The sequence below is a fragment of the Papilio polytes genome, unplaced genomic scaffold (genome assembly GCF_000836215.1).
Source record: "Papilio polytes unplaced genomic scaffold, Ppol_1.0 DF823923.1, whole genome shotgun sequence".
In the NCBI taxonomy this organism is placed as follows: Eukaryota; Metazoa; Arthropoda; class Insecta; order Lepidoptera; family Papilionidae; genus Papilio; species Papilio polytes.
The window spans coordinates 2931284-2952793 of NW_013525281.1; the positions used below are offsets into that span (position 1 = coordinate 2931284).

General features: G+C 32.9%; 1 protein-coding gene across 1 annotated transcript; it reads left to right on the forward strand.

The window, feature by feature from the left end:
• Window positions 1-1691: 1691 nt before the first annotated feature.
• LOC106102090 (carboxypeptidase A1-like) lies at window positions 1692-19934 on the forward strand. The gene is made up of 8 exons (XM_013281499.1): window positions 1692-1696; window positions 2355-2387; window positions 16816-16869; window positions 17440-17497; window positions 17807-18136; window positions 18405-18650; window positions 18918-19106; window positions 19608-19934. The coding sequence occupies exons 1-8, from the start codon at window positions 1692-1694 to the stop codon at window positions 19842-19844; spliced, it is 1152 nt and encodes a 383-aa protein (XP_013136953.1). The 3' UTR covers window positions 19845-19934.
• The last annotated feature ends 1576 nt before the right edge of the window (window positions 19935-21510 follow it).

Consider the following 21510-nt stretch of genomic DNA (forward strand, 5'->3'; position numbering starts at 1 on the left):
AAATTACATGCTTTTTAACCTGGTATTTATTGTAACTGAATTGGCACTGTTTGCCTTGAAGAGGCATTTACAGATTCACCGGACTTGAGGTGGCCGAGCGCAGATGGCGCTTAGCCTAAACCTCGTTTATGAGTAACTAAGTTCGAGGGCTCCCTGAGGAGCCTTGGCTTGGGCCGACATTGCGTTGTTATTACCGGATTGGAACCCTATACCTGTACACAATAGTTACCTGATATGAAGGAGAATATTGTGAAACTTCTGCAGATTTTAATCGTCCAAAATCAAATGACGTCACTACATACATTTATTATAACGTCCGTTGAAACTTCTGTATTGTTTATTATTGAAATTGACATAAAATATAAATAAAAGTTTGTTTACTATCAACATCATGATGAAAGGTCAGATTGTTAGGGCACTCTTTTTATTTACTGTTTACATTAAACTTATCTACGTATATTTTTATTCAGATGACTAACCAACCACTTGGAATGTGATATTTGATATAAGTACATCAGTTTGTATAAACTTATATAAAAAATAACATTATATTCGTAACGAAACAAACATTTCATTAGTTGATAATAAAAATGATTATTGACTATTAAATTTGTTATTGAAAAACTTTGACTCATGTATACTATTATAATAAAGCGTAAACACACACTTCTTTGTTGCCTAAGATGTCAGCAATTACAGCATATTTTGGAATAATTCTTTTTTTAATAAAAAGCCCTACACTTACGTCTCGCTTTAGGCTATATATTTTAACACCATTAAACTTAAAGGGGTTAATATTTTGGATAAAAACCTAAATGTGGGAAAGAGACCATAAGTTGCTGCCAACATCAACGAAGCAAGGTTGACATCATTTATTTATTTATTTAAATATTCATGTCATGTCATATTGACATTTGTGATTGATAATTTGGCAAATCTAAACAATAAAATAAAATGTTCCTAATTACATGCGGATGACCGCACGGGAACAACTAGTAAAGAAATAAAGCAAGAGTACATTAATCTTATAAACAAATATACGTTATTGAAAAACCAATAACCGCGGCTGACTACGGTATTGAAATATAAATTGTATGACCTTAACAAAAACGGACAATCATACAAACATGCCCACGGGGGGTCGTCAGCCGATGATCTAGTATACGAAGGAGTTGCTACCACTGACTTGGACTTACTACCTTTTGCCCGCGACTCTGTCCTCGCGAAATTAAAAAAATAGCAATTACCCTAAGTGTTCTTTCAGACTATCGTCTATAAGTTTGCAGTTAAGGCTACACAAACACTCATCCATCTAAACTTTCATTTATAATATTAGTTAAATTCGTAGTGGTTTTTACACCTATTTCACTTGTTTTGAGTCTTGCTCGTGTGTTGGAGGCCCATTCTTACATACTATCAGTAGGATAATAATTAACACAAAAGCTTACTACAGTGTTGATCAAACGGCGAGTTACCAATCAGAGATTCTTAGTAATTTGAGTTCGTAATAAGAGCCTGTAGTGTGGGATCACGTTCAACATTCCTAGACTCGACTTGCTGCATATGCATCTAGCTGCGCCTTAATCAATGTAATTAAAAACTTCCTGGCGCCAGACATTTTTAATTATATTAATATTTTTATATCTATGCAATATATCGATGGAAGGTTTCAATTGATGACTTGGTTACCAATGCGGTATTTTTTTAATCAGAATATGTAGTATACCTGTAGGGATAAAAAAGATAAGCTGGCAATTTAAATACATTCTAATCACATACCTCTACATAATTATGTTAATTTTAAGTGTTTTTTTTACAATTGTAAGCTAAAAAAAGCGATAAAAGATCTTTTGTGTAAAAATGAAATATGAAAGGATTTTTTTCAGCCAACGTTTTATTGTTAAAGTTTCACGAAAGCAAACGTGAAACATCGCTGGATTTATACATTTTACTGTACAAAAGTTATAGCCGAGCCTGCTACAAATATACGTGAACCTACACTATTTGATACTTTAAATAAATTTACATTTTTTTATCGGTATATGTGTCGCTTTTCTTTGATCTTTAGAATTGAATAACTATTGTATTACATTCGGCTTCATTGCAACATTTCAATGAAGTCACTGTTTAAAAAAACAATGCATTGTCACTTTTGAGAACCCCGAATTTATTGTCGCGAGCAGTTTGCATGTCAAACGCTTATATTCATTCAATTTAAAATTAAGCGGTCGATTAACTTTGTACGTGTTTGTAATTTAAATGACAAACAAAAAATTCAGCTATAATAAAATAGCGTTCCATACAGGAAACAACTTACTATTGTAAATTCTTGACACGGTGTATAATTTGAAAAGAACTAAAACTGTTGAAGCGACAAATGTATACAGGTGTGTACGTTGGATTTATTAAAGTTAATATGATAGGGCAATACCATTTTAGTATCTATTAAGCGCTGTAAGACTGAACCGAGAGATTACTGTATTAGTAATATTAGGGCCTGTCCCACCAAATTGTAAATTGTCTGATAACAATCCAACGTGTAATATCGATTCTTTCATCTAACAGTGACGTCATTTTTAAGCTAACTGACCCTCTATCAGCCAGTGGTGGGACAGGCCCTAAGTCTCTACAAAACCATACGTCATCTCTCTCATTATCTTTGGAAAGATTACACATGTACAACATTCGTTATCATGTTATAAAAGTACACGCGTTGACATGTACTGTAATTAAAAAGTTACACTAAATTCGATTATTTCTAGAAAAGTATATCTGGATCATCTTTTCATTGAGATATTGGAGCGTGCCCCTCGTATTCCCCTTAGTGTGGATACTATGTTTTCGTCAAACTATACTAGTCTCAAAATCATGTTAAGCTATCTGTCGGTCGCAACTATGCGAAAAAAGAGAAACTCATGTTCTACATCTATTCCAAATTTCAGCGAGATCTGTTGGACTGTACCGGAGATACGTGGATAGAGAGGTGGATGGATGAATATTTATCTAAACTTGCGCATTTACAACATTAGAAAGAAGATGAAATAGAGTCAGCTTCACACAATCTGGCGGACATCTCGGAATATATCGATTCCTTTGTTTTATTACAGTCAATATTGTAATAATTAAAGCACATTGTAGTTGCAAGTATCATTAGGCACAGCAATCTATCATGTGTACAAATTGCCCGCTGGATTCATCAAGATTAATCGACCAATGGCATGTAACACTTCCCTTTCGTTCGCAGATGTCATATGACATTAATGTGATTTGGACAAAAAAAAGATGAAGGACATCATATTTAAAAACACATTAAACTAAAGAATGACTAAAACAAGTAATCCGTTCTATAAGCAAAACTCTATGCCAATATCTTACAAAAATCTCCGAAATCCATACTAATAATATAAAGAGGAAAGATTTGTATTTTTGTATGTATTGAAAAAACTCAAAAAGTACTGGGCCGATTTTCAAAATTCTTACAGCATTTAAAAGCTTCCTTACCAGTGCGTAACTTATGTCATATTTTTAATTTAACGCAGGCTAAGTCGGGCAACAGCAAATAATATAATAAATATTATAGTTACCTGTTAAAATTGTTAAGTTCCTAAATTAATCGAAACAGCTTTGGTTTCTTCAATTTACCTCATTTTGACGCAATATTTGAGCAAAAAGTATAGTTATCTCCGTTTCTTCCAAGGTGAATGATAAAGATGACAATATTCTCCATCTAAAGCCGTAACCCATGGTAAGGATGAGTCATATTCCGTTGCTACGCGCAGTACTTTCGCGTGGAACGGTCGGTGGCCGACGATGACCTAGTCGAGTTACGTAAAGTCTTGTCTACCTTGAAACACTGAGAATTTTTTTATACTGTGCACATTTTACTGCTCGATTTTTACCTTATTCAAAAGGAATATAAAAGATTACTAATAAATGACTAGTGGATGTCATGTTATGAAAATAGATTTCACAGATTATTAGATTCCAACTCGACGTTTTCTGACCCGAGCAATATTACTTTTTCTACGTAATTGAATAACTTATCCGGTCCATTATAGTATTATGTTTAAAGTAGTACTTCAACAAAGTTACTTTTACTTAAATTATGTTTTTATGCTATTGAAAAGCATCATTCGTTGATACCTGGTGTATTGTCGCAGTGTATGCTGGTGACGTCATACAAAGGAAATAGACCGTAACCATAATGACTATGACAACTTCCTATACGCCGAACGCATACGGAAGCGAATGTTAATTTCTTTGGTGACAGTGATTCGATCGTGTTGTGAAGTTTATTCACCTATTAGTTAATCGTTTTATAAGTTACTAGCTGCTGCTCGCGACTTCGTCCGCGTGTAAAAATGTAGCCTATATTACTCAGTGAAAACGCAGCTTAATGGTGAAATAATTGAAATCAGCCCAGTAATTTTAGAGTTATTTCAACACATATAAAAAAGAAAATAGTTCCTCCTTATAATATTAGTATAAAAGTATAGAATATGTAAGCATAACTTTTTAAGACATAAGTGGCAGTCAATGACAGCAAATTCTAACAACGAAAACCTAATAATCTTTGCACTAAATTTCTTTTTTTATCCACATGCAATCATGCTAATATTATAATCATACCAATAACAAAATTATAAATGAGAAAGTTTTGATGGATGGATGTTTGTTAGTTTGTAGCCTAAACGGTTGAACGGATTTCGATGAAATTTGGTATAGATGTATACTGTGAATAGTGCAGAACACATAGGTTATGTTTACTTTTGTTTCTTAATTCCACATGCACGGAGACGCGGGCGAAAGCTAGTTAAAATATAAATTACCAAAGTATGTTAGTCTCGCTCTGTTTCTTACAAGAGAGCAATAAACGCTGATGATGTAGGGTCAACAGACGCTCTATTTTATGTACAATGGAATTGCGCCGGCCAATCCTTTGCCCATTCCATACGCTCCCATTGCCTGTCGGGTTCATTGTGGCAAATAAAGTGATTAATTCAGGACAGAATAGCGTTCACCGATCCATTCCGAATTAGGGTCACTATTGCCACTGCTAGTTTTGCGTCATCAAAACTATTGTAGCTGTAACCAATATCACTAAAGAAAATTGATTTGATTTCTCGTCACCCAGAATTGTTAATCTATGGGTCTCCCTTTAGACTACCTTTCTGATAATAAAACTACACTAATATACAATTGAACAAGTTTGTGTGAGACAATTAGTATCTTCAATTTTTAATTTCTTAAGCGACCAATAATTGACTATTAAAAGGATATCATATGACATAAGACGGAGATGGCGCAGCAATGGCACGTAATACGATACTGTGGGCACACCGATGATAGCAAAAAAATGATTATGCACTATGAGTAACAGGATTAAGTAGGTATTAGATGAGGAAATTGAGTGATACCCTAGGCGCAGGATATGTAGCCAATAATCGCAACATCCAAATTACTAAATGGTTAGTCAAAGTCCGCAAAAAAACATTTCTATAAAAAATGTCTGATAAGCATAGGTTCAGGAACCCTTGGTACCGCATACTAATATTATAATGTGAAAGTTTAGATGGATGGATGAATGTTAGAGTTTGTAGCCTAAACTGCTGAACGGATTTCAATGAAATTTGGCATAGACGTAGAGGATAGTCTGGAAAAACATATAGGTTACTAGGCATTGTTTTTTTAATACCACGCGGACGGAGTCGCGGGCGAAAGCTAGTAAGATATAAGTTTCTCTATGTGGCATCTAGTAGGTACATTGCGACACCGCGGCACGTGAATTATCTTTGGTAAAATTGTCCTCGATATCAAAATGTTTACGTGACCTGTAAAAGTTACGCAACACCCTGTTTGTTTACTTTGTATTGCGAAATAGATACGAGATTTTACAAATTTTTATTCTTAATACTTATTCATTTTTGGACACAGAGAATTTACTTCGAACACCTCATACTTGCATCTGTTTAAATATTTGTTCTAGATATATATAAAAAACTGAATTCTATATGCGATAAATCAGACGATATCAATACAAACAAGTTAGGATTTGTCAGTCACGTGATCAGATAGCAAGATCCGCCATAGACATCACAGAGGACATCTTATCAATACAATGCCTCTAGTTCAATCAACATCTGCACGTTGCCTATTAATCATACTAATTATTATAAATGCAAAAGTTTTGATAAATGAACAGATGTTTGTTAGAGTTTGTAGCCTAAATGGCTGAATGGATTTTGATATAATTTGGTATAGATGTAGAGGATAATCTGTAAGAACACAAAGAGTACTCACTTTTTTTTTTAAATTCCGCCTGGACGGAGTCGCGGGCAAGAACTAGTTTACAAATATTTTCATCACATTTTCATAGACAAGTAGTTTTTAATACTAATGATATTAATTACTTCTTTCTTAAAAAGTTTTCTTTAACTCTATTGGTTATATTTAGAAGTATTCTAACACATTTACTTGCAGCTATCTTTCAAAGAGAGTGCAACGACCTCTACCGAAGCCAACCGCATATGTTGAGTTAAGCTGCCATTGTTCATTTTAGTCGGTATTTGTTATTATGAGATGCAAATCCTTTACTTGTCCCAAAAAGAGTAGAATCCTAAGTGAAATATTATTATTTTTTTCTGAAACTTCAATACTCTGATTAATGAAATTGACAACTAGAACTTGATATTAATATGTAAAGAAATATTTAGTAAATAAAAATTAATACAACTACATATAAATCTTTTTATAACTGCCATCAACTGTTAAATTAAAAATTCGTCTTTTTTTGTATTTACATTACAAGTAAAGTTGAATAGACTGGAAAGGAGAAATTATAAGAAACCTACGTAAAGATTTTTTTTTTATTTAATTCTAAAGGGGGCTTTGTCGCGAAGCGACGATAACGCCCCATAAATCTAAAACTTACAAAACTCAGTTATCCAACTGTTTTCAGATGTCGGCCAACTTAAACACCATCCCGGCCTCGTCCGTAGACGGGTAATCCAGGATAGTGTTTAAGTGACCGACATTACAACCATAACGCCTTAAATAATTATGTCTAATCCGCACGTTCCGAACACACTCCAATACATCATGCTGAACATCTTCAACTACACTACACTTACTGCAATTAAACAATTTTACATTTATAAGGCAGTAATGACAGACTTTTGCAAAGACATAAGTGTAGTCATTTAAGAAGTGAACAGCACTGAAAAATTCCAAAATAAACAACATTGTCAGAGAAATAAAAAATTCTCATTTTCATTAAAATTGACTATAGATATAATATTATCACTTTCTTAAAGAGATCCAAGTTTGCGTGTCGTGCAATGCCCACGGTTCGCCCACGCCCACATAAACAACATTTCTACTGAACGGGTTCTACCATTTAGTAACATGAGTTTTATTGCACTAAGAGTAGAAACTACAAGTTGATTAATAGATAATCATGAAAAATTAAAAGATAAAAACAATATTACTTAGAACGGGTGCACTCCTTTGACTAAACTATCCCATGACTATTGTGTGATTGTGCATTGTTTTGCAGCCAATTCAACTGTTCAGTTGCACAACTAAAAATCGACTAGAGTGCGCACCTCCATATAAGATCATAGGAATCAAATTGTTGCTAAACAGTTGTGCCATAGTTTAGTTAAAGATGTGTGCACACTTTTAAACTATTTGTAAGAGTCTGCTGGCATATGGGATGATTGTAACATTTGTAGTTCAGTAGATGTAAGAGATAAAAAGCATTGTAAAGCCAACTTTATGTATCTAATAATAAGCCAAAAGTTCTGGTGTGTTTTTCAAAAATTGCCACATTATTTATGTCTCCTTTACTGTACTCTGGTGATGTCATTGATGGCTGGGATAAGACTGACTTGCTGGTATGCAGCCATGAATGTAGACAACAGTATTGATATACACATTAATAAAATATGTTGCAACTTTTGAAAAACTTGGTGGAATCCGATCACTTTTATGCTTCAATGGAGATAAGAAAAATTGATGCAAAAAGGTGTGTTTTGTGTGAAATTACTTATTATTCTATAATTGCCAGGGGTTAATGGCATGATCATGGTGAAGTCCTAAAACTTAGGTGTTTTTAAAAAAATCCTCAAGAACAATGAGTGGTTTAGTGACCTATATAAGAGTCTCTATTGGTATGTTCACAATGTAACTTGGTAAAAAAAAATCAAGGCAAGAACACTAGGGGTATCAATACAAGCTTATCTTGATTCCTTTGTTAGATAAAAAGGATGAAATGTTATGTTTGCAGAATCATAAACAAATTTTATTTATCAACCACAGTTCATTACTATGATTTATTTGTAAGAAATATTTTTTTGTAGAAGTTTTAAAATGTAGCTGTTAAGATCACAGTGTTGGTTTATGTTTAGTTTTCATAAAGGGTTTTCAGTTATGAGATTAAAAGAACAGATTTTACACAGAAATATAACATCTAGCTACAAACTTATGATCTTATTGGTAAATGTTATTCTATGAGAGAATGACACACAATTGTTTTAAACTAGTTATAGATTTATCACTAAACTTTTCATTTTTTGACTTTGTAAAGAACACCTGCTTCTCAGTTTATTGCACCCGTTCAAAACTTTACTTGTCAACTACCTTACTAGTTAACATATTTACATATAAACTAAATAAACAGTCAATAAACTTAACAGAAATACTTACCAAGTTTTCTGGTGTGTACAAAATAAAAAAATAGTTTAAAAACATAACATCACACAAATCTTTCACTCAACAACACTATCATTATCATATCGCCATCGCCAATACCCCGGGCGGGCACACGAACAAGCCAATCGGATTCGGGATTTCGGAATCGGAAACAGATTCAAGTTTGACACAAGACAGAAATCTTGTGTTCGGAAACGAGCACAGATTAAACGGTGAAAGGAAACGCCCAACTTTGTATCAAAATTAATTAAAGCATTTATATTTGATGTTTTTTTTTACTATAAATCAGCATTTGTGTATTTTACAAGTTTGCAAGTCGCTGGCACCTCATACAAAATTTGTAAAACAACTCAAATACTTTTAAAATGTTTTATTGGCATTGACGTAACATGAGACACCTACTGTAAAAATAGTGCAAACTTTTAATTTCGAAAATTCACTGCCATCTAACATTTATAACCTAAACTACATTCTTGAGTAACTTTTTTTTTAATTCGAAAATAGATGTCTCTGTAAAAAAGTTTGCTTGAAACGGTCTTACATTATTTATAAAACAGTCGCGAGGTGGCGTCACAATGCAGATTTAAGATTTAAAAATTAGAAAATAAAAAAGATGGATTTCTGACTGATCTAAAGTAAATTATCTGTCTTTAAAATCGTGCAGTAATCGTGAACATTTCGTAAAAAAATGCAAGGATATGTGTCTGAGGATCAACCAACCTGCGTGGTTGACACATGAGCTATGAAAAATAAACACAGCCCCGTGCCATGTAAAATGTGTAAGTCCATTAATTTCGATCAATTCAAAATGTAAATTAATTTTATTAACCACGTGTGATTGTTCTCAGAGAGAGAACAGCACGGGACGTTGTTTTTGCTATAACGAGCTGTCAGCCTATAACGGGGGCCGACATGTACACATGCTATCTCATAGTTTATCTATTTCCAAGGATTTCGTGCCATTTCATTATTTCACCGATTCAACTGTCAACATAATGTGACGTTTATTTGCTCCCCCAATGTTTAAATACATTGAGGGACATATATGGTTATAGATTTAACATAATGATTCTGTTCATTATATTACTGTGTCGACAGTAATCGAAAATAAATAAAAAAGGAAATATTTTTATCGTGATAAAACAATACATAACAAATTATAAGACAAAAAAAATCTGTTTAACTTATACGAGTAGTTTTAGTTGTTTTATAGCTAGTTTCCCAGATACGTTTAAGCATTCGTTAATTGTTTTGAAATGAGTTTCTGAACTACGTAACTTGAGTTTCACTCCTTTGAAATTTAGTTTAACCTGACATTAAGGAATTACAAAGTAAGTATAAAATAAATGGAAACTTCAGAAACCCAGCATTAGTGGAATTTAAAAGAAATATCGAAATTAATCGTATTTCAAATTTCTTAGATACTCCACTGAAATCGTCTAACGACAAAGTCGGGTCACGTGGCAGAACCTTGTGACTCCAGTAAGTCGATGAAATTATATTTGGAAAAACTTTTTTTTTTAATTCCAAGAACAATGTATACGAAAGTTGGCATATAACTGGCTTCTCTTAAAGTTTGTTCGCAGCATTCACCGTCCCCTTACTTTATAAGGGTTCAATATTTCTAGGGAAAACTTAATCGCTCGTGCAATGACGTACCATGAATTTCGCAAGTCGACTTAAACGTTTTGACATGCTTATACATTTACATCGTCTGCTCACCGAGTCGGAAAACTTACAATTAATATTAAAACATGCGCTATAAAATGAAGGCAAGTAGTCGGAAAGTATTCGCGTCAGTCGAGCTGTGCTTTTGACATGGCCATTATTTTATTATACATACGAAAGATACCGACCGACATCAAAAAGCCAAGCTATTATTTATCTTGTGGGTACAGTTTTAAAGACAAAAATGGCATATCTTATAAGAATTCAGATGTTGAAAATGTTCCTGTATGTCCAAGGCGATGAGCAGAACGATGCAAATGATGAGAGCCCGGGTTTTGTTGTACAAAATGTAAAACGGGTTACAGAAATACAGTTGTTGTTTTAAACGTTTATTTCTTATTGTGCCGATCCTTAATTCGAAGATTTAATCTATTTGAAACTATAATAAAAGTTAAACAGTATGAATAAAAATGATACGACAATGTAATATGTAGACGTATAAATTAATTTATTAGTATAATAAAATCAACGTATATATAAATACTAGGTTTCGCCCGCGACTCCGTCCGCGTGGAATGAAAGAAATCAAACGATAGTAGCGTTTGTTTTTTCCAGATTATCAATTATACAAATTTCATTGAAATTCGTTCATCAGTAAAAGCAAAGCAAACTCTAACAATTATCCATCCATCCAACTATCTAAACTTTCGCATTTATAATATTAGTAAGACTTCGATAAAAGCGACATTTTCTAAAGTGAATTATAGTTAAAGATAAGTAATGCCACGCGATTAAGTTCGGCTGACTTTGATTTGAATTTAGTTTTTCATTATAAAATATCAACATAGAGAAAGAGGTCGTTGCGAGGCTAGGGCCGCTGGGGCTCAACGAAGTATCCACAATTTCAACTCATCGCTCCGTCCAGTCCACCGAAGCAATCAGTCCGAGTGCACATACCATGTTCGTATGTAAATGGGACCAGAGATACCGAGTTTTCTAATGTAATTGACAGCTAAAATGGAATTGTTTCGACTTCGCAATCTATGGACTCTAGCGGAGGGTTTGCCCCCATAAGCTTTAATATATTCTACGAAGGGTTTGTATCAGTATATGTTTTAAATATTAGATTTGAGTGTTGGAATGATAAGATCTGGGTTTTAATAAGATTTTAAAGTCGATGAATATTGATTGCTTTTTGCTAGTGTCGTTTCAATATTCTATCTTTTAATAAATTTAGATATAGTTACTATACATTAGACTTTTGTTATATTTTGTACTCTGTGAAAATAATTTATTTTAAATCTCTTTTTCATTGGGTACTTGTAGATGTTTACGCAACAAATTCTATTTCAGAGCCACAGTTTCGTGGAAGGTATCATTAAAGGAGTCGATCGAACTGAAAATCGAATGTGAATTGTGTAACCTGTTTATTTTCCAAGAGTTTGATTTTTCTTGTGACGTCAATGAGGAGGGTTATGTTGCATGGGCGTCGTCAGGGTGGGGCAGCTGCCTCCTTCACTCTAGAGATTCGAAAAATGTTTTTTTTAAACTTCTACGAATAAGACCATATTAACTGTAGCTACCCCCTAACCAACACCTAGACTAGAAGATCGACTGGCGACGCCCATTATATGTTCTATCTTACTTCTTGCTAATAATATAAATGCGAGAGTTTAGATGGATGGATGAATATTTGTTAGAGTTTGTAGCCTGAACTGCTGAACGAATATCGATGAAATTTTGCACAGATGTAGCGGACAGTCTGAGAGTACACATAGGCTACTTTCTTTTGTTTTTTTTTTAATTTCACGCGGACGTAGTCGCGGGCGAAATACAGTTATTATAGATTTTTTCAAGACTTGCCTCAGACATTTGTTGATAACTAGCTGTTCCCGTGCGACTTCATCCGCATGAAATTATGAAAATTTTATTTTATTGTTTACATTTGTCAAATTGCAAATGTCAAAATGACATGACAACCTTGCTTCCTTGATGTTGGCAGCAACTTATGGTCTCTTTACCACATTACGATTTTTAAAAATATGCTGTAATTGCTGACATCTTAGGCAACAAAGAAGTGTGTGTTTACGCGTTATTATAATAATATAGATATAGATTTAAAACAAGACATTTACCAACCTGATGCATAGTTTTATTGAGATTTGAGACATTTCTTGTTATAAATAGTTGGCTAAGAATTGTGTTTGTGATAAGAGACGCAGGTTTTCTCATGAGATTTAGTTCAATTCCATCGTATTAGTAGATTGGATGACCGTCAGCTCCGCTATAAAATCGGCAGCGTGAAACGTTTCACGTCACTTCATTGAACACCACTTTAAGTAAACTTTTCAATTCTATCTCTTGTTTTAAACCATTTTTTAAATGTCATCTATTCCTAAACTTTGAACGACAAATATTATTAATATATTATATTATTAATATAAATAACATAAATTAAACTGAGTGATTATTAAAACAGTTAACATTATTATTACAGATATTTATTTGATACAATTTATTAAGGAAGTTAACGAGTTGTCATTATTAAAATGACTTGACATTATTACCGTTTATTAAAATAAAGTAAAGACATAAAAGGGAGAAAAATTAAGGCAGAGAAGTAAAGCGAGAGGGGTCATGCTTATTGCTCAATTGTGTAATCCATTGCGAGTTAAAGACGGATGTTAGCTGCAGTTTTATGACAATAGCTTGCGTTAACGACCTCTTTGCCGTTCATTTAGTACAACAGTACGCACGTTTCGGTAGTTTGTATAGAGTACTACACTATATCTTAACTTTAGTAAGTGTTCCGGAAGAATGAGAACGTAGAAGTCCTATCCGGTTTCCACTGCCGAAACATTGAGTAAAACATACTTTTTTAATGTTTTTATTTTCTGTTCTAAGTACTACTTACTTAACATCTAGAATTTCTAAATATATACTAATATTATAAAGAGTAAAACTTTGTTTGTTTGTAATGTATAGGCTCAAAAACTATTGACCCGATTTAAAAAAAACTTTCACTGTTAAAAAGGTAATTTATCTGTAAGTAACATAGGCTATGATTTTTCATTTCTTTTTTTTTATTTTTTTCACATTTCACGCGTAAAGAATTGCGAGCAAGAGCCATTATCTTTAAAAATTGTAACTATAGTTAAAATTTGATTTGTGTTGTACCACAAGATTTATTTGTTTTATACATTTTAGTAGAAAATGCTTTCATGAAACCGTTTTACAGCTGTTCGTTCGATGGTGGCGTTTCGTGACCGTCTCGCGTTGCAATGGTTTAGCACGTTGTAAATTGTACCGTAAAAAATACAATGTTGCCATCATTTCGGCAGGCCACACAAATCTTACACTATAATTTATTACACAGGCAACTCCAAAACAATGGCGTAATGCATTTTTAAGTATAAGTTTTTATAAATAAATGTTAGGTTACTTCTTGATATAAGGTGAGTTAATATCTAACAAGAAATGTCCGTCGCTTCGCATTATTAAATTAATTTTTAATAACTTTGAAAATATGTAGTTTCAGCATAATTAAGACTCGTTTTTAATAAACCGACATAAGTCTATAGTCATTTAAATGGATATGCTCTTGTGTCGAAATAAATTTGTTGAAAACCTAACTAATTTAATAACTAATGCGATGCGATGGAAACTATTTGTTAGATGTAAACGTACCTTATATCATATAGTAACCTAACCTATATCTATAGGAGTCATACAGAGTTCAACAAAGGATTACACAAAAAAGTAATAACCACTTGTATTCCTAACTAGCTGTTCCCGTGCGGCTTGATCCGCATGAAATTATAAATTTAATATTTGCATTTGTCAAATTCACAATTGCAAATGTCAAAATACCAATTACATTACTATGACAATCTTGATGTTGGCAGCAACTTATGGTCTCTTTCCCACATTAGGGTTTTTATCCAAAATATTTACCCCCTAAGTTTAATGGCGGTAAATATATAGCATAAAGCGTGACGTAAGAGTAGGGGTTTTTATTAAAAAGAGAATTATTCAAAAATATGCTGCAATTGCTGAGATCTTAGGTAACAAAGAAGTGTGTGTTTACGCTTTATTATAATAGTATAGATATAGAATAGTACTTTTATTACACTACATTATAGGTTATTATGCAATTTAATCCCTCTTATTAATATTACTGTGCATATCAAATAAGCAAACAATAATTTAATTAAGGTTCAAATGTACTATTCCAAAATCTTAAATAAGTACTTAGAATCAACTCTTTATTTATCCCTTGGCGCTGTTTAATGCGTTGTTTTAAAGCCTTAAGGTCCGATTTATTACTTGTGCTTTGGATGAAGATTGAGCCAGGAGCCCTAACAGTTTTTTTGTGTAGGTGTAAATCTTAAAGCGCATTTACGAGGTTCTAAGTTATCGGCGCAAGGGAGAGAAGATGGGCGATTCTAGATAGAAAAGTAACAAAAGGTGGAATAGTCAGTTGAATGCATAACTAAAATGTAAAAGAGAGAGTATTCTTACAGCCTTATAAATAGGAATAAACTGAGTATAAGCAAAATTTGTACTAATATTTCTTTATACTCAGTTTATTCATAAGTTTAACTTTATACCGCGTTTATTTGTAAGCGTGTGAAAGTATGAAACTTAATAAGATTACGTTTTTAATTTTGTTGGTTTACCTACAACTAAAACAAAACCAGTTTATAAAGTCATTCAGTACAAAAAATACACTAACCAAGGTACTAGGTTGTATTGGTTTATTACATGTATTGAAGCTGTTTGTTAAAATCGTATTAATGTTTGAATTACGTTAACAATTTAGACCACAAGCGATCGCTGGCCGGTGCCATAACAGCCATGAACAGTAAAACAACACTTTTAAGGGGATCATGAAAATTTTAACGTCCGCACGGTCAAGATTTAAGGGAGCGGTCAAAACGGATGCCTCATTTTTGTAATAGCTGTTTCCCCGCTAAGTATTTCCTAATGTAACACGACATAAAACTCTGTTCTGACATGGGTGATGAAAAATTATAATAAATTGTCTTGTTCTCAATTTAAAAAAGCTTATATTTCAAGTTTACTAAGGGCCTCAAAAGTAGCACTATGGGATTAAGATGTCTTTCCAAAGAAAAAATCCCCCCTTTTCCTAACAAAGATTTAAAAAAAGTTTATTAAGGGTCTGACAACTAAATATATGCCTGTCAGATAAGATAACAAAATCCGATATTTCCATCACATTTTTTACATGTTGGATTGTTATCAGACAATTTACAATTTGGTGGGACAGGCTCTAATAACAGTAAATAAGTAGTTACCAAAATATACAACATGAAATCAGCTAAAAACATGTTCATAACATGTCTATTGGCGGTGAAAACACATGTTTTACTTCAATGAACTCTTGAATTTAATTAAAATTTCTTTTTTGTAACGGTTCAACAAATCGAATAATAAAACATAAAATTCAAGGAAATCAATTTTATGATCGAAACAATATTTGAAAAATCTAAAATATATTTTTTTTTAATAAAAATAGTAACGACATTGCATTTATGTGAGGAAAAATATTTAAGTTATGGAGCCGAGGTTTATTTGTAATGTTTTATCATTTATCTTTTTTACAGCTTTTGTATCAGGTATATAATTTTAAAAACAAAAATAGCGTTAACTATGTTTATTTTCGACTTCTTAAATGTACAGTTATTTACGGTTCTTAATTTTATGGTTTAGACCTTAATTCCATACTTGAATAACACTCCTGAAATTATATATCTTTTTAATTTTGAAAATGACTAATTTCATTAAATTCAGCCACTCATCATTACAATTAACAATTTTAATTTTAAAAACCGAATTTTAAAAATACACGTAAACTATTACAAAATGCGTAATCTTACTAATCTTATCTTAGTAATATTGTAAATGTGAAAGTTTAGATGGATCGATGGATGGATAGATGTTTGTTAGAGTTTGTAGGCTAAACGGCTGAACGGATCTCGATGAAATTTCGCATAGACGTAGAGGGTAGTCTCGAAGAACATATAGGCTACTCATTTTTGTTTTTTTTACTTCCACGCGAACGGAGTCGCGGGCGTAAGCTAGTTGTAAATAAAATTGGAATGAATTTAATCTTTTTACTTTTTATTCAAGCTTTGAACGTTACATTTATGAGTTAATGGGCAACGCGTGATACTTCCTGTGTCAAATTAGGCTTCCATTAGAAATGACGTTTAGAAAGAAAGAAAAGAAAAAAGACTCATTCTCCATAACAATATAATTTCCACGAAATCACTTGTTTTATAATGTAACTTTTATTTTCCAGTCGACTCTCTGAGAAGTACCAAGTCCGTGTATGTTTTCCAAAAATTATTATAAGTAATGTGATGTTTAAATAGTAGTTATTTATAAAAATCTTTCATTATTTTGCTCCAGAAAAGACTTTAGAAGACAAGACAAAGATCCACAACCACCGGCAAAGGATGAAAGGTTAGTACTAAGTATTGATTATTTGTATAAGTTGGAATTGTAGATTGCGAAAAGACGTTGTAGAAAGAGGGGAATCAAGCTTGGGATTTTATTAACTAGTTTGGAAAAGCGGAACTAATAATTTCCTGTTATTAAGTTACTAGCTGTTCCCGTGCAGCTGCACCCGCATGAAATTATGAAAATTTTATTTTATGGTTTACATTTGTCAAATTATTAAGTCAATGTCAAAATGACATGACAAACCTTAGCAATCTTGCTTCCTTGATGTTGGCAGCAACTTATGGTGTCTTTCCCACATTGGGGTTTTTATCCAAAATATTTAGCCCCTAAGTTTAATGTCGTAAAAATATATAGCCTAAAGCGTGACGTAAGTGTAGGGCTTCTTATTAAAAGCAGTATTATTCAAAAATATGCTGTAATTGCTGACAACTTAGGCAACAAAGAAGTGTGTGTTTACGCTTCATTATAATGGTATAAAGTATAACTAGATTAGATTATAGGCGTCCAGTCATCGACAAGAACATTTTTGAATTAGTATTTTTCATATGTATTTTACATTTTTTATTACAGAGAGAAATTTCATGATGAGGAGGAAGTAGAGTTGCCTAACTATTTCGACCCTTACAACGTTAGTATGTTACAAATTTACGCTACTTCCTTCTTGTAAAATATGAATTTGCGACAAATAAAATAAAATCCCCCATTTAAGGTTACCTTAAAATTGTTACAGACCAATATAAAGTAGACAAATCAACATATTACTTCTTTTATAGAAAAGTTGTATGACAAAGACTGTTGATCGGACATCACCGACCTGCCTTTTGCTGACGACAAACCGGCTATTCTTTCATACATCTCTATCAGTTGTCATATCTGAACTAAGTCCCTTCTTTCACATATTTTACGCAGTTTATCCCTACTTTATTTGATATTCTAGATACGAGCTCAATTAAAGAAGATAGCTACAAAATTTCCGGATATCAACATAACGATTGAAGTGATCGGCCGCACTGTTGAGTACAATGAAATAGTTTTGTTAAAAGTGAGCGAATTACCCTCCTCTAGAAGAGGAAAGTACGAAGATACTTCCTTTGAAAAGAGAATAATTTTCATCGTCCACGGTTTGGGTGTAAAAGGGATAACTGAAATACCGTGTCTTACGGAAGTTGCGAGTTTCCAAACACTTCTACACTATTATTTCGAGTTTTTGGATAAGTTTGATATATTTTTAATACCAATGGCCAATCCTGATGGAATTACTTACCCGGTAAGTTGTTTATTTTCACTTTAGCTTATGTTATATTCAGACTAATAAAATTATAATAAACTTTGGATGCATGGATGTTTGTTAGAGTTCGCAGCCTCACTGGCTGAACAGATCTCGACGAAATTTGGCACAGATGTAGAACATACTCTGGAAGAAGAAATAGGCTACTTATTAAGTTTTTTTTTAATTCGGCGCGGACGGAGTTGCGACCGAAAGTTAGATAGCTACAATTCAAATGCAAGTGTAACGTAACTTTATATGGTTGTAGCGTGCGTTTTGGAACAAAAATGTGTCTCAACAAAAGGCCTGTCCAGGTGTCGCATTGGATCGGAACTTCGATGTGGCGTGGAATTTCACCAAACTTATTAGTTCGTGTAGTCAAAATTATCCGGGATTCACGCCATTTTCTGAACAAGAGACACAAGCTATAAGAAAAATATTTCATTATTATCACCACAAAATAGTTGCATACATCAACGTACACGGAAATGGCTTTGATGAGAGGACTTTTAAGGTGCGTAAACTAAGTAATTTGTCACCAAAAAGGATAATTAAGAGAGTCGTAGTTAGTTAAACATTGGTCGTACTAAATCTACACTAAGAGTATCCCTTAGTGATTAATTGCATTAAGAATAGTATCTTATACATAGTAGTCGTCAGCGCTTCTAAGCTTGGTCTAGGAAGATAAATCCAAATTTTGAAACTGTCTTATTTTTAACTATTTTCTGGGTGTCTATTTTTACTATTTGTGTTCTTGATTTGTTAAACTTTTTAATGCTAGGGGGAAGCAGTATTGTACCCGAAGGGTTATACAGAGATTCAAGAAGACGATGACCATTATATCGATTTGAAGGGAGAGATCGACGAGGCGATGAGGAATGCCAGCTTCCGGCTGATGGCGGTCACTGTAGATACACTCTATAGCTGGTATGGTATTATCGGCGGCGCCAGCGTTGACTATGCTTCTACGGTAATAATAACTTTTACGTTAACAATTAGTGATTCATTAATTATTTTATAGAATTATTTGTATGCAATTGGAGACCCAACATAATTCATAACTTCATATAATTAGAGAACCTAGAATTTATAATTGGAAGATTTCTATACGAACATTATAAAAAAGAATGATTTTTATTTTTCTATGTATTGAAATAACTCAAAAACTACTGAACCGATTTCGAAAATTCTTGTAACGTACAAAAGCTACCTTATCACTGAGTAACATAGGTATTTTTTTATTATTTTTTATTTCACTCGAAGAAACTCGCGAGCAGATAGTTTCTGATAAATGAGATGTTGAAGGCAAGAACCTATTTTACGTTTCGTCACATCCTTATTTCTTCGAGTTTCTTAAAACAAAAAAAACTGGAAACATCTAAAGAAATTGGTCAAGAATTCGCCAAGCATGTCGGTAGCACTAAAGTGTTAACAATAGGTAAGACATTTGTATCGTTTATACCTGTTTCAGGTATTTGGTGTACCTTTCTCCTTGGAATTTTTGATGCAGCCTTATTCCATGATATTCAACTACAATGCATTTGAAAATCAGGTGGCATATGATTCTCTCAACGCGATTTGGGGCCGGATAATTCGTGCCGTCTTCCAGTACATATGGGAAAGCTCTCGATATATACAAAAGAGACGCCAGTCAAAACTTATTAGGCGTCCAGGCAAGATTCAATTCAGAAAGCATAATAGAGTTTAATTTTAATCAACTGAGAATTCCTTTAATTCAAAAAAGTTAGTTAGAAATGATATTTATGCCAGTAATAAAATAAAAAAATAATAAGTAACAGAGACCTATTTTTGGCCCCTTTACCATCATTTTTTTATACGGAAATGATGGGAAAGGAAAGGGGATTTGGCGGTGGAGGAGACGCATAGGAAGGGGAAATCTTTATGTGCGTCTCTTCCGTTGATTAAAGGTAGGCAACGCATCTGCAATTGCCATTGTATAAGTGGCCGCTCGCTCGTTTTCCACCTTATAATAAAAAGAAAAAAAAACTAACATTTCAAGGGATAACATCGAATGTAAACAAATATTAGTTATATTAAAATTAGTCAAGTCATGTAAGCCACAGTAGTCATTTACGAATACCCAAGGAAAAATCCGTCAACCAAAAAAACTGTAACTAATTGATGTTAAGGTAATTCAAAAACATTTTGTTAGAAGTCAAAACTGGACATACGAAATGGAATTTTATCACTTTCTCTTCCACTTATACCTTGGTGCGTCATGTGTTTGTTTTCCTTAAACGTTAGCAAACCGACTTTCCGCTTTGTTTGTAATACAATACGCGTAATATAGTATCAAAAAGTCTGTACGACTTGAATAATGCGTAATGTGCAGCACACAATAATTTTATCTCTTCAATTCGTTCTTGATAATACTACAAAGTATGTCAGTAGTGTGTTGTTAGCTGCCAGTGTTGCATACGAAATACTCCAAAGAAAATAAAGAAAGTGAAGTTCCTTTTGAATGTTACTATTGCAGTTAAATACCATCTTTGGGATTTAATCCAGGTCATAGAAGGTTCAAATTTTAATCAAAAATATTGAAAAGTCTAACGTCACAGAACGATTGTGCAGTTCGTCAATATGCAATAGAAATAGGGACTACTAACTAGGGATAAAAGTGTTGGAATTGAATTCAGGCAGATTATAAATGGGCCAAAAGATCAAAAGATTGGTGACATTTAGAAGATTTGCCTTTGTTACCTTTGAAAGTATATAACCTGAATAGTGTAAGAAAAGATTTAACACAATATAAAAGAGATTGGAACAATGGAGTCCGTTAGTGCGTGGGCGAGCTGGCGGCGCGGCGCCGACGCCATCAGTGTCACTCTGGTTCATTAAACTCGACATGTTTTTCACTATCACAATTAGAATAACTTTCGCACTCGGATTCGCTTATGTAATTAAAATTAAAACTTCTCTCTATTTGTATAACAATACCGTCAAATACCATGAGGCTATATCGTAGATTTCGAATTGTTTATTGGTTTTCTTTAGTTTTCTAAGCCTAATAACAAAAATAACTATTTTATCTATTTGAAATAAATATTACTTTAAGAAAATTATGAAACCAAAATGTTAACATAAAAATTTAAATACGTAATTACCTAAGTATTTTTCCACAAAACGTCAATCCAAAGTTATAAAAAAAAGCTCACTTAAAAACATACAATGTTTGTTAATTCAACGTAAATAAGAAAATAAATTATAGCATTAGAAACAATTTAGCTGATGAAAATTTAAATAATGGAGGAAATGCTTACACATTGTTTTAATAGAAACCATCATCGTAAAACTTGTCACGATAATCTTTTTAATTAAGCTTAAATAATCACGACGTTATGGCAATCAAGGTG

Bases quoted from the DNA above. Each gene is read 5' to 3' on its own strand.
- LOC106102090 (XM_013281499.1), top strand. The intron at 2,388-16,815 runs GTGTGTACGTTG...ATTTTGCTCCAG, and splicing joins GAAGCGACAAATGTATACAG to AAAAGACTTTAGAAGACAAG. The intron at 19,107-19,607 runs GTAATAATAACT...TACCTGTTTCAG, and splicing joins GCGTTGACTATGCTTCTACG to GTATTTGGTGTACCTTTCTC.